The 13149-nt window shown below is 36.9% G+C and overlaps 2 protein-coding genes across 3 annotated transcripts; both read right to left on the minus strand.

The window, feature by feature from the left end:
* Window positions 1–795: 795 nt before the first annotated feature.
* leng1 (leukocyte receptor cluster (LRC) member 1) lies at window positions 796–5191 on the minus strand. Of its 2 annotated transcripts, none has more exons than XM_055047513.1 (5): window positions 5083–5191; window positions 4608–4799; window positions 3666–3845; window positions 2155–2444; window positions 796–2064 (listed from the first exon to the last, which is right to left on the minus strand). In XM_055047513.1, exons 2-5 carry the CDS (start codon window positions 4737–4739, stop codon window positions 1845–1847), a joined length of 822 nt encoding a protein of 273 aa, XP_054903488.1. In that variant the 5' UTR covers window positions 4740–4799; window positions 5083–5191; the 3' UTR covers window positions 796–1844. The 2 variants fall into 2 exon arrangements, with proteins under 2 accessions (XP_054903488.1, XP_054903489.1); XM_055047514.1 differs by lacking the exon at window positions 5083–5191 and adding an exon at window positions 4932–5009.
* A 154-nt stretch (window positions 5192–5345) lies between these two features.
* Window positions 5346–12836, minus strand: tmc4 (transmembrane channel-like 4). Its single transcript, XM_055047481.1, has 16 exons — window positions 12725–12836; window positions 12414–12606; window positions 11247–11395; window positions 11000–11164; window positions 10541–10617; window positions 10141–10298; window positions 9913–10060; window positions 9023–9181; window positions 8787–8944; window positions 8446–8566; window positions 7420–7517; window positions 6851–7034; window positions 6637–6767; window positions 6323–6478; window positions 5973–6051; window positions 5346–5856 (listed from the first exon to the last, which is right to left on the minus strand). Exons 1-16 carry the CDS (start codon window positions 12753–12755, stop codon window positions 5770–5772), a joined length of 2094 nt encoding a protein of 697 aa, XP_054903456.1. The 5' UTR covers window positions 12756–12836; the 3' UTR covers window positions 5346–5769.
* Window positions 12837–13149: the final 313 nt, after the last annotated feature.

The raw sequence follows: 13149 nt of genomic DNA on the forward strand, positions 1-13149 counted from the left end.
GAACGAAGACACATTAATACACTGCTCAAAAAAAATAAATAAAGGAAACACTCAAACAACACATCCTAGATCTGAATGAATGAAATCAATATGAAAATAATTTCCACCTGTTGTCTATTCCATTTGCACCACAGCAGGTGATATTGATTGTCAATCAGTGTTGCTTTCTAAGTGGACAGTTTGATTTCACACAAGTTTGATTTACTTGGAGTTATATTGTGTTGTTTGAGTGTTCCCTTTATTTTTTTGAGCAGTATACATTAACACATAGAAGAGGGTTCAACGAGGTGATGCAACAAAATCTTCAGTATTTATTTTCTACTTTTTAGTGCAAACATCTAAGTTAATTTGAAATAAGACAAAACTGACTTAAAAGTAACTTTTCTGCAACACATATGAGCTTGTTTTATGTCAATAATTCTTTATTATAACAAAAAATGTACTATATCCTCTGACAGATGATCTTACTTGTAGGAAAGATGTTTTCTTATAAAACTAAAGATTTTAGTAATTTTTTTCGGATTAGATTTTTCGTCCAAGTTTAAATCTTCCTAAATGTAAGATGTAAAGCACAACACAAATGAAATTTCCTCTTTTTGGCTTTAATTTCTATTTCTCAGTAATTTTTTTGTCCACAAACATTCAGCTGTGTTTTACTAACAAACACAGACACTATTCAAACATTTTAGAAGAAAACTGTCATTTTTGTCTGGAGGTAATAAACTAAAAACATTTTTAGACCAACAAAATAGAAAGTAATGAGCCTTAAAAATTAACTAACTGTGAACAATGAGGGAAATTAGAACATGTTTAATTTAGGGTTGTGCAGATAAAGCAGAAAAAAATCATTATGTTATATTAACATTTTAAATTGGGGGGGTATTTTAGTCCCCTGAATACTTTCAACCCAACGGTGCACAAAACGTTTTTAAACCAGTGGAACAAGAAACAAAGTCTGAATCTACAAATATTCATCTAAAACGTTCATATCAATTTGCACAAAGTAGAAACACAGTTTGAATATTATGTTTTTCTCCCAGTTCGTCCATTTATTCAACATATATCTTTCATAATTACCTGACGAAATGTAAACATCACTGATGCAAAGAGGCACAAATCCAAGACGGTTTTTAAATCTGTAGCTTTCATAATGTTTCACTGCAGACATTCGTATCAGTGGTGGCGCCGAAATGCTTTGATGTTTCCACGTGTCTGCGTTGTACAAGTGAGTCAGTGTGCTGCCTGAAACCGAGGCGCCCAAACGAGACGCAGTCATGAGTGGGTCTGCGACGCGCTGAAATATCTGCTGAATAAATGCCAGAAACACAAACATGAAAAACACACATCTGGTCCACAAGGAGCAGAGGAGCATCTCCACACAAAAACAAGAAGCATTTTTCTTTACGTGCTGAAAAGATGATCATTTTTACTTCAGCCCACAATTTAGAGAATGTTGTCTTTTTAACATCTTTGAAAAGAAAAAAAAAGAGAGAGAAAATGCCGAACATAACTCCTCAAAGTCCAAGGCAATCGCTGAAAATTTATCCATTTGACAAAGAATCACAATTCAGCAAAACATGCCAGAGAATTCAAACAGAGGCAAAGCCTGGGTTTCTTTTTTTCAGTGTGATGCGTTCAGACGGTGTGAGCCAGGCTGACAGGCTGAGCCCCCTGTGTGGACAACCATCTGCCCTGCTGATGTGCTCATAAGCAAAACACTGCAGGGGTTAAACCAGGCTGCTGCTGCTGAACGTGACCCCCATCCTCCATTTAAATGGGAAACACTAAGAAAAGAAATAACATTTCAATTCTCTCTGAATGCTATTATCAGTTTTTAAAAGGTTTCAAGATTTCAGGATTTCATCCCTCCAGCTCTCCCGGTCGCGCCGCTGCCGTTTCCGGGCGAGTTCTGGGAAGAAGGCGTTGTTGTACGGCCGCTCCCTCTCGTTCACTTCTGCGTCCGTTCCCTTTCTTTTACCGCTCCGCTGGTCAAGCAGCGCCTGGGCTCGCCTCCTTTCTTCTGCCTCCCTCTGCAGGCGCTCAGCTCGAAGCCGCTCTATGGAGCTGAAGAAGACAGAAAACACGTTTCATCATTTAGGCTTTAACTCCTTAACAAGTCTGGTCTTTTTGTCTAAACATAAAGTCCACTCGTACCTCTCTCCTGTGACTTTCTTTTCCCCTTTGTCTCGTTTTTCTTTCTTCTTCTTCTGCTCCCTCCTCTCATAAACACCCATCGCTTTCTTCATGTCCTTCAAAGGATCCAAACTATCCTTCAGTCTGCGATCCTTCTTCTCTCTCTCCTCTTCAGAAATCCCCTTCCTCTGTTCTTTCTCTTTCCTCTCCTCTTCTTTTTCTTGGCTGCTTTTCATGTACCACGGGGTGACCTCTGACCCTGGCTGTGGCCCCAAAGACACGAGTAAGCCAATAGCTCTTTCCTGCTTCTCCTATAAAAATAAAAACAGGGGGAAAAGGAAAATCAAAACGACAAAATATTTGTTTTTTTCCCTTTTACTCATGAAACAATCGTCAAAACTATTTGTTTCATTATGACTGTAAATAAGAACGGTTTGAAACCAACACTTTCTGGTTTAATCAACTTCAGTATTTTCTAAATATTTACTACTTAAAATAGAGAGTAGTATTTTATACTACGCAAGTTTCTTTTTGATTGAGCTTAATAAAATGAGTATTTTAATTACTGTAATCACTGTAACATTCACCACCGCTACACATTTTCCATGTAAACAAACAAACTTTTATATAAATTTAAAATATGGAATATTGAAAATATCATCAAATTTATGGCAGATATTTCTAAAGCTTTTACAACAAAAGAAGGAATGAAGGACACAACCTTTAGAAGATGAGATTGGTATTAAAGTCTGGAAAAAACAATATTCTATGTCTTTAATTTGTTCTCCAGATCTGAAAAGAAGTTAAGTCAGTTTCCCAACTTTTCCATACTGCGTAGAAAATCCTGTCCAGCTGACAGACATCTTCATAACAACATTGCTTCCACATGAATGCCAGTGGACTTTAACACAATTTACCTGCAGCAGCAGTGTTTATATGATGCTAATTTGATCAGGATATCAGAACATCTTGACAAGATGTTCTGATATTTGTCTTATTGTGCACAATAAGACAAATTTATTTAAATAGGTATAAATTCAGCCAGCCTAAAGAACTGAGTTAGAAATAACCATTATTGTCCTGCAGAGTTAAAATTCGGGTGTAACATCAGCATGAGATGCATAGGTTCAGACAAAAAAATCCAAACATGTTAAAAAATATATGAAACTTCAAGATTAACAATAACAGTAATAAGAATATCCTGCACAACATAACATATAGACACTTTACAGTTATTAAGAACTAAATAATGTACTTAAGATCCCAACTGTTACAATCTAAAAATTGTAAAATTGTTTCTCTAAACTAAACTTTAACTTATTCCAACATATAGTCTAGGAGGAAACAAGATGGACAAAGCAAAAAGGTCAATCTTTATAAAAAAAAAATTATAATAATAAACTATGACAACTTCACTGAAAATAGTTTTTTGCAAATTTGTATAAAATTTAGATTTGATCTTGTGTAATCCGTTAGGGATTAAAATCTAAGGAGTTTACAGTAAATAAGAACAGAAGAAGCAGCTCTGTCACCTTCTCTTCCTTCTTTTCTCTTAGATATTCCTCGTTTCCCTTTTTCTCTGACGCTTCTTCCAGAGGAAACAGATTGAGATGTTCCAGACTGGATCCGCTCTGATCGTCATCATTGGCTCCCTCTGCTCCTGCTGACTGGAGAGCAGCCCGAGATTTCCTTCTCAGGTACTCGGTACGCGCCTGTGGAGACAAAGAGTTATAAGGAAGTCAGCTAACAATAATCGAAAAATGGAAAAAAACACAGTTTTTCAAATAACTCATTTAACCAAACATTTTTTTTCTCAACTTTGCCACTTGTAAATGTCTGTACATTTATACAAAACAATTGTCAAACAAAATTGTATTTTTGTCAAATTACATATTTTGGATATCATAAAGTGTGTACTTAAATATATATATAAAAAATAAAGTATCTTAAAATCAAGTTTAGGAAGATATTGTCAACAGTTGTTTCACCCTGACAGTCCTTTTTAATATAAACAGTGCACGCTCTGACACTGTGCAAATGACAGATTGTGCTGCTATAAAATCAATAGTCAAAAAACAAATAACAGCAAATCCAACTACTAATGGCTGAAAAAAAACATAAAATGAAGGTTGTTATGTGGCCTAGTCAAAGTCTAGACCTGACTCAGACTGAGATATTGTGGTATATAACCTTAAACCTTCGATGTGACTGACATAAACAGATTGAAAACCTTTGCACCCTGTATTAAACTTACTACAAACTTTTAATGCCACAACCAGCTACAATGTTTAGATGGTAATTTTTCAGACAGAGGAGAATATATATTTTCTCCCCTTTAATAAATGAAATCTACATTTGCACTGTATCCATCTAAGACATCTTGACCTGAAACATTAGAGATCTAACATAGGGGCAAATATTTACCCACGTCACAGTATAAAACCAGCTGCATGCTGGGTGTTCTGCTTTTTTACCTCTTGCTCTGCTCGCTCCACGCGGCGCTTGGCCTCGCGCTCCTCCTCTGCAGCCTGGGCTTCATCCCTCCGCACTCGCGCGACATTATCCTTATTGCGGACATGCCAGCTCTTCTTCGGGAGGATGTTCATGATCGCCTTGGAGACCAAGGATCGTTAGCAGCGGGCTAACTAAGATGGCTAGCGACAAAACTGAGGCAAGAAAAATGACAAAGCTCGTCAACAAAACTGTTGTGGGCGCAGCAGGTGAACAGATAAAGGCATAAATTCTCTGAAATGATATGTCGGATATGATATGAAAGCAGAATACAATTGTTAAGTCACCTGTACAAGTTGTATTTAAGCTAACATTAGCCAAACGTTGCTATATGCCAAATTCGCTTTTCCTCAAAGTGTATCAAAAGAGAGAAACACGAAGATCTAATATGTAGATCTTCAACATTTTGAAGACAGAACAGGGCAGAAATACTGTTACCGAATATCTAGGTAAGGAGTTGCACTTGCTTGAGGTTCATAGTGGTCCACACGAACTAGTCCACTCAAACAGGAAGTAAACAATAACAGCATGTTGAATTGATTACAAAACTGTGACACCAGAGGGCGCTAAACCCCCCAAAATGTATTATGACGTAGACACGATGGGGTAGATCTAAAGCAAATACATGGACAAAATCTAACTTTAAATACATTATTATAATATATAAAACTTATAATCTATGATAGATCCACTTTGTCTGTTTCTCACAGTTTACTTCAACACAATGAAATAAATATGGCCTTTTATTTTTCATGTTTTATTAGCAAGTGGCATGGAAAAGGAAACAAACGGGAGTGATAAAAATAAAGTGCTTAGATATTTATTAGTTTAATAAATACATGTAATTAATAGGAAGATAGATAATTTAATATGGCACCATATGAAAGGATTATCAAATAACATTTGAAAAAATATGATGTTTTATTGGGTACTACTAAGTAACTGAACAGAAACATTTTTATCTTTAGGAAAAAATACATTGTATTAATTTTTGTACAGAATTGCCTAATACAATTCAAAATGTACTACTGACATACAATATTTATGAAAGTATTTCAGTTGCATTCTCAATTAGTGAATGTTTCAAAAACTTTTGCAACACAAACACATAATTTACAGATAGAGTTAGTCTTGTTCTCCTTCGTTGTGCTGCGGTGACAGAAGCTTCATCTTCTCAATCTGCTTCACCAAGAACCGCTTATCCTGTCCTGCCTGTAAACCAGAGATACTACACTGGTTAAACTGGACACCTGAATCTATTTCAGATAAGGATGGTATACACAAATTTTAAGAAATTATTTCACAGTTATACATAAAAAAACACATACCAATTTAAGTTGAGCTCTCAGCATTGCAACAGATTTTCCATAGATAGAGGCTAAAGCGATGAAGTAGCACATAAACACACTGCAGGAGAGGAAACAAAAATACAGACCTTTAAGTATTATGTAATCTTAATAAATAAGAATATATATTTATTGGTCTTACAGAATATTCTAATTTTCTGAGTAACAAAATTTAGCATTTTGTCATCAAAGACAACAGGAATAAATTGGAACACATCACTGTGCAATCCATCTAAAATATTAAATATAAGACCACTCCTAGAGGGATGTTATTATTGAGATGCATGTTTAATTCCAGAATTTTAATCAGATTTAAAAAAAATCTGACTTACCATGATAAAACAAACAGAGGTATGGAGAAAGCTTGTGAGCCGATGAAGAAGAGAAAATCTCTTGTTCTTTCAGGAAGAATGGAGATGGACACAGGAACAATCTTCCACATGCTTAGCAAGGAACGAAAAGGTCCGCAAGCAAATGACGGATGGATCCTGTGTGGAGAGGCAGAATCAATAATCCTTAATGATGCAACATTAAAATACTCAAACTGGTCAATGCCAAAATTGCAACATAATTAAACTCGGTAATGTCCACCTTAAAGCAAATCTGTTATAATTTTAAAGATAAAAATGCAGAAATCAGCACTCACACAGCAACGCTGTAAATCATGACAACCAAGGAGAGGATCCAGCCGAACAGTAGAACGGCCAGGAAAAAGAAAGCGGAGGTTGTGGACCGAAACGTCCTCAGCGCTGGACGGCAGTTGTAGAAAAGTGTGATCTGTGGAGAGAAGCGACAAGAATTAAAGACAAAATTAGAAACCGTTGTTTGAGATCCTGACTGAGTTAAAGCTGCAGATTCACCTTCTTGCAGTAGAAGAGGATAACAAACTTGACCGTGTTGATCAGAGGCAGCAGAGGGCAAAAGAGAGCTCCAGTCCACACCACAGTCTGACCGTAAACGAGGCCCAGGACGTTGGAGGGAACCACAAACTCCTGCCGGCCCACCCACTGGGTCAACTTACATGACCAGTGATCCACCACCATCCTAACACAAACAGAAACACCCCACAGCAGCGTCATGTCGTGAAAACGCTGGACTGACTCACAGATATCTTTATGTATCAGTCACATCTATTTTACTGGAGTCTTGAAATAATGATGGATGATCGTCTACAGACTTACAGCTGGAATTTCTTGTTTATTTGTTTTAGAAAATATACAGGCAAGATTCTGCTGCTTTGATTTTGATGATGCTTTCTTATAACAAAGTTAAGGTATAATGAGCTTGTGTTTCTACCTAAACATTTTTGGATCAAGACTTTGTGTTCTTGCCCATTCTGTACTCATTTTGCCTTGTGTTTTTTTTCTTTTTTTAACTTTTATATGGAAAGGTTAAAAAAATAGATGAACAGAAATAAAAATATGCATACCTGCGTGGAAATTCAACCAGCACGAGAAGAGCAATGGTAATGAGGAGGTCAAACAGCGTCAGCTTGTACATCTCCTGTCCCACACTTGTTTCCCAGCACTGTTATGAGACAAATAAGAAGTTTATGAGGAGGCTGGGAGGATCCACACACAACCTTTTTGTCTCTCTGTCTGTTTTGTCAGCTAACATTACCAAAATTATTTCTAAGAAATGAGAAATATTATTTATTACTTCCTTCAAAGTCAGCAGTTAATACACGAATAAAGGTCCTGTATTGACAAGCATTGAAATGTCATTCAGTGCAGAAGAAGCCATTATTCCAAAAGCAACATAAAACGAGAGGTTACAGTTTGCAAATACGTTTAGGAATAAAAACCTTAGTGCTTGGTAACATGTTTGGTGGTCTGATAAAAGTATAATTCAAGTACTTGGAGCAAAAAGAGAGGAACTGCAAGTCTGAGAAAACCATAGTTCTCTACTTCACACATCATGATGTGGAGACGTGAAGTGGTGCATCTCACAAAACAGGACGTCCAAAATGTTTGATGTAAGTCAGGCAAGTTAACAAGCAATTCCACTAAATACTAAGGAAATATTCAGTGGTGACTATTATATTTAAAAAAAACTCTCCACAATGTATCCACAAAGAAAAATAAACTAATAATCTACAGTTTAGGTAAAGTAAGCCTGGAGGAATTAATTATTACCACAAATGATCAAAAATTTGGTTTTTGTATTTATTCATTAGTTGGAGCTTATTCTTTTTGTTTATGAGAAGCTTAAAACAACTGCATCAGTTTATGGATACTAGATATTTTTCCTTTGCTCATTGAGTCTGTATCTGCAAAAAGCTTCAGTTTGAACTCTGAACTTGAGTTGACAGAAAAACAAACTGAACATATCTGAGAACAAAGCAGCACCAAAGATGGAAAATGACAACAGCAGGTCTCTTTTTTTAAATTATTGCATAAAAAAGTCTTGTGTTTTGGTTGAAGTTGTTTGAACGGTGTGTTTATTGAGTATTTACCTGGTAATATTTGTGGTTGTAGAGACACAGATTACATTCGTTTTCATCATTATTGCACGTGATCTGTTTCCAGAGGGTGTAGAGAAGGATGCTCAGACTGACGAGACGCAAGACAACTGCCCTGAACAAACAAAACAGGTTTTAACACAGATTCATGATTAAATCAAAGTCGGGTATTTTCTGTCTAGGGGAATGAATGACAAATGGAAGAATGTTTTTTTAAGAAGTCTGTCTTCCACAGCTAAAACCAAGTCTATTTTCTCTGCTGTTCCTTCAAAATGTAAAAGGATGCTTACAGCACTCGGTGTCACAGAGACATTTTAAAAACTGTTTGTTCAAACCTCAGTAGTGCCACTACCACAGTGGCGCTGGGAGGATATTTTTCTATCAAAGCAATTTGGTCGCACAGCAGAGGCACCAAGAAGTTCCCTGTGGTGATGACGATGGACGGAAGATATGTATAAACCAGTCCCAGGAACCCTTGCACATTGCTGTTTGACTGTTGGACAGGAAATGGAGATAAATGATAAATCAACACTTGTAGGAGCCATGACGCAAGCTCTACTACACAAACTACCTGGCTAAAATCAGTCGCACAAGCGATGGCAAAGCAGGTCGCTACGATGAGCCCGACTGCGACAAAAAACATCAGAACACGCAGAGAGTACAAAGTAACTTTGTTGCACAAAGTGAGGGAAGCTGCATGTTTCTTCAGGCGCTCCTCCTCCAGATCCACCTGTAGGGAGACAGAAAAGACAGGTCAGTTAGAGAAAAGCTGTTTGAGGCCTTCAGAGTAATTCTATGCAGCCTGCAACCACAATCCAAGGATGATACGGAAACGGAACACCAGTATAATTAATTGATGCACTCCTTTAAGGCAATATTTGAGGTGATGCAAAAAAAAAAGTAAATTTTCTAAAAATGGAAAATGTTTGATACACAAAATAATGACTTTTGTAGTCAGTTTTGATATCCCCAAAACACTAGTGAATGTTTGTGGTTTTACGTGCTATGAAATACAAAAAAAGCATAGTAGTTAAACCATGCTAATTTTACATTCTTCAAAATTAAGATGTTTCATAATATGTAAAGCCACAAAGATTTAGAATAAACTTGGTTATATCCACCACGCATTTTCGAACTAAAAATGACCCGTATCCCATCCTTGCTGCTCAGAACAGAGTGTCATTTTCTTTTCTAAACAATAATAACAAACAACCAACTCTAATATTATAAGTTTGACTTGTAATAATGCAAACATCCAAGACTCTTTAGTTTGTACATTTCAGGTTGAATACTGCATGATAAGTTTAGCGCTGAGAAAATAATAAAGTAATAAAATTAAAATTAGATTTGAGTTTTAAGTAGAAAAAAGAAAGTCCTCAATCACTTTACAGTTTTGGCTCAACGTGGCAAAATATCTGGACACGAACAAGAGACAAGAAAGCTGCAGCGAACTCTGCTGACCTGCAGCCGGTAGTAAATGTTCCTCTGTTTTAGTTTGGTGGCTTTGCTTCCCAGGCAGCCATAGTCCCACCCGGTGAAGACGATCAGGCTGTAGCTCCTCACATCGCTGCCTCCGGTTGTCACTGCAACTCGAGCCGCTTTGCCCATTCTGCATTTGGGCAATTATTCACCTTAACAGACAAGCTAACACAGCGATAAATGTTAGTGAAGGTTTATAAAGTTACTGACCGTGCAATGATGCAAATGAGACAAAAGGCGAAGTAGAAGACGGCAGTGAGCAGATAGGCCAGGGGGATGTTGTAGGAGAAACCGCCGCCCGCCGAGGAAGTAAATATAACAGTGTTGTTGTAGTATCCATAAAACATGTATGAATACTCCATGAAACCCTGCAAAGTGTTGAGAGGGGAGACCAGTTATGCAGGAAGATTAAAGTTGCAGCATGTAACTTATACATTTTTTTATATATATTTGTCAAACCTGTCATTTTGTGACAGCATGAAACAGTTGATTTGTGAAAAAAATATCTCTTATACCATTTCCCAGTAACAGAAAACAGTAACTATCTGAAATGAAAACTAATGAATCTGTGTGTCAGTCATGTTTGAAGGGTTTTGTCATGGTGTCTTACTGTTCCTGAGAGTAAATGGAGGAAGAACTCATAAAAGACCACCAGGCCTTGAGGATTTGGGTCATACTTCAAGCATTCTGCATATAAAACACAAAAACATCAGCAGCTTAAATATCTCTATCATCAATGTGTTACTGCATGTTTCTCCTTGGGTCATAAAGGTCGATTCAGAAACAAAAACAAAAAAATTATAGAAAAAGACAATAAAAAAGGAAAATAGTATAACTTATAATGTTATGGCTGTCCAGCTCATCCACCAGACTTGATATTTAAGTCATAAATTTAGATAAAGTTTACAGATATCTACCTCTGGTTGTGTGTGGTTGTTCTTTGGAAACGGATTAAACTCAGAGACCTGCTTCCTTTTTTATAAAAATAACCTGCCTAACAAGCAAACACAGGAAATAAAGCTGATATAAAAATAAACGGTAACACGCCACTGAGACCTGTGTGTCTGACCTGGAGGAACATCGGCTTTGCTGCTCTCCGGTTTGATGTCCACCGATCTGAACACGATGCTGGGGATGAGGACGAATCCAGCAATCAGCAGGAAGGACACAAAATTGAGAATCACCAAGAATCGAAGGAAGATGAAATAAGATTGGACTCCACCGCCAAAGTTTCCTGTTAAAGAGAGTAAAGTTTGCCATCTTGGCCTGAGCCCTCTACATTTGTGGCTGTTTGGAAGCATAAACTAGATTCCTACCTCCAATCTTTTGCAAGGTTTTGCCCCATGGTGAGAAGAAGTAGAGAAACTCTCTGAGGTGACTTTTGAATTTACGCACAAATATGGACCTTTTTTGCTTCCAGGATCCTCCACTGAACTGAGCAGGAACCTGCATTTGTTGCACTTGCCTGAAATCGACAGGAGAACACATCTATTCAGTTTTCCAATAACTTTTAAACATTTTAAAGAAGAATTATTGGAGTTTTAAGCAATTCAACGAAAAATAAAAAAAACACATATTCAGTTTACACAGATCATATCCATTAATTTCAAAATAAAGCAAATAAATTTTACAGAATAAAGAATACAGAAAGTAGTTACTGTTCTCAGATTAGCAACACTGTATTTTAGAAGAATAACAGGCCTGAAATAATATATGCAATTATTTTTAAATGCAGCTAAGCTTTTAATATCCTTACTTAGAGCTACATTATTCTGAATGGGAAAAGCTATTTGTAGGGTTTTGTTTTGTATTTTAGATATTTATTCATCACTTTAAGGTGCTCCATTTTAATAATGATGAAAAACTAACACTCCACATCTTACTGAAAATACTATCTCCACTGTGATATATGATGGTGGCAGCATTATGATGTGGGAATGCATGGAAACGGATCAGACTTGATGGACAAAGCTAACTAAAGGGCAACCCAGGAAGAAATCTCACATTCCAGCAGAACAACAATCCGTTTAAATTAAAGTTCCTTTATTGAGCCAAAAGGGAAATTAAATGTTGTTGTAACTCATAGTTCATCAAATTCTTCAGACTCATTGTAGAAAGTGATGGCAACATGAAGACAAAGCAGGCCTAGTCAAAGTCCAGACGTAAATCTGATTGGAAATCGGTGACAAGACATAAAAATTGATACTGAAGTTTTTTTCTATCCAGCCTGACTGAACCGAACCTACATTACAAAGCATAGACAATACTCAGATTTGTGTTTGGTTGATTTTTTTCCAATGATCTTCTATGTGTTGGAATATTGGATAATCCTATCCAGAAGTACAGAGGTTTGCTGATTTAAAGTGTCAAAATACAGGAAGGTTAAACTGTTATGAAAACATAACCAGTAAACATATTCAGGGATTATTTTTGGATGCTATGAGGTCTCTGTTGGATCCCCGTCCACTAAATCATTTTCTCACCATACAGCTTTTTTCAGAGCCATGGGAAAAACTGTGTTCCTGAGCTCCCGGGTCGGTTCAGAACCGCTCTGTTCCTCCTGTGCCGGGTTTGTGCTGCTGTTGGGTTCATGGTAGATCTGAGTGGACATTCGAGAAGAAACCCGGCGAAACCTGAGCGACTCCCGGTCAGCAGGATGACCGCTTCTTGTGAATGCTTGAATACAAAACAAAAAGATTCATGAACCAATTCAACACAATTAAATGATCCAGATTGTTTCTCAGTTGAGTTTTTGTTCGTTTAAATCATTAAATTTTCTAAAACACCAGCTTACCCGAGCCATGTCTTTGCTGCTCGATGGTCATTCTGGCAAACTTTAACACATCTTCAGTGGAAAACAAATATGTGAAGCAGCAGTTCTCTACAGGGAAGTGTTATGTGCGATGAAGGACTTCCCTGTTTTCACCCGGTGTGGACTTTACCCGTCATATAAATTATCCCACAGGAACTTCCTTGAATGCGTCACCTATTATCCCCAAAATTATTTAGACTGCACCACCTCATAATCAACCAGGAGATGAAACAGTAACACAACCAGAGGTAAAAGTTTTTGCAAAGCACAACTGTGGTCAAAAAGGAGAACATGTTCCAGATAAAAATGTATTAAAACGTGTTAGCTAAACAGAGTGGTTATTGTCGGAAAGAAAGCAACTCTGATAAGGATCTTCTTCTAACACCCAGATGATCAAAAAGGTTTAA

This window comes from Poeciliopsis prolifica, unplaced genomic scaffold, assembly GCF_027474105.1.
Source record: "Poeciliopsis prolifica strain line A6 unplaced genomic scaffold, Auburn_PproV2 SCAFFOLD026, whole genome shotgun sequence".
NCBI classification, from domain to species: Eukaryota; Metazoa; Chordata; class Actinopteri; order Cyprinodontiformes; family Poeciliidae; genus Poeciliopsis; species Poeciliopsis prolifica.

Excerpts from the sequence above, each read along its gene's own strand:
- leng1 (XM_055047513.1), bottom strand. The coding sequence starts at position 4,739 with ATGAACATCCTCCCGAAGAAGAGCTGGCATGTCCGCAATAAGGATAAT. Across the intron at positions 3,846-4,607 it reads TGGAGCGAGCAGAGCAAGAG|GCGCGTACCGAGTACCTGAG; the intron begins GTAAAAAAGCAG and ends TTGTCTCCACAG. Across the intron at positions 2,445-3,665 it reads GAGAAAAGAAGGAAGAGAAG|GAGAAGCAGGAAAGAGCTAT; the intron begins GTGACAGAGCTG and ends TTATTTTTATAG.
- tmc4 (XM_055047481.1), bottom strand. The coding sequence starts at position 12,755 with ATGACCATCGAGCAGCAAAGACATGGCTCGG. Across the intron at positions 10,618-10,999 it reads CAAAGCCGATGTTCCTCCAG|AATGCTTGAAGTATGACCCA; the intron begins GTCAGACACACA and ends TTTTATATGCAG. Across the intron at positions 10,061-10,140 it reads CTCATTTGCATCATTGCACG|AATGGGCAAAGCGGCTCGAG; the intron begins GTCAGTAACTTT and ends GCCCAAATGCAG.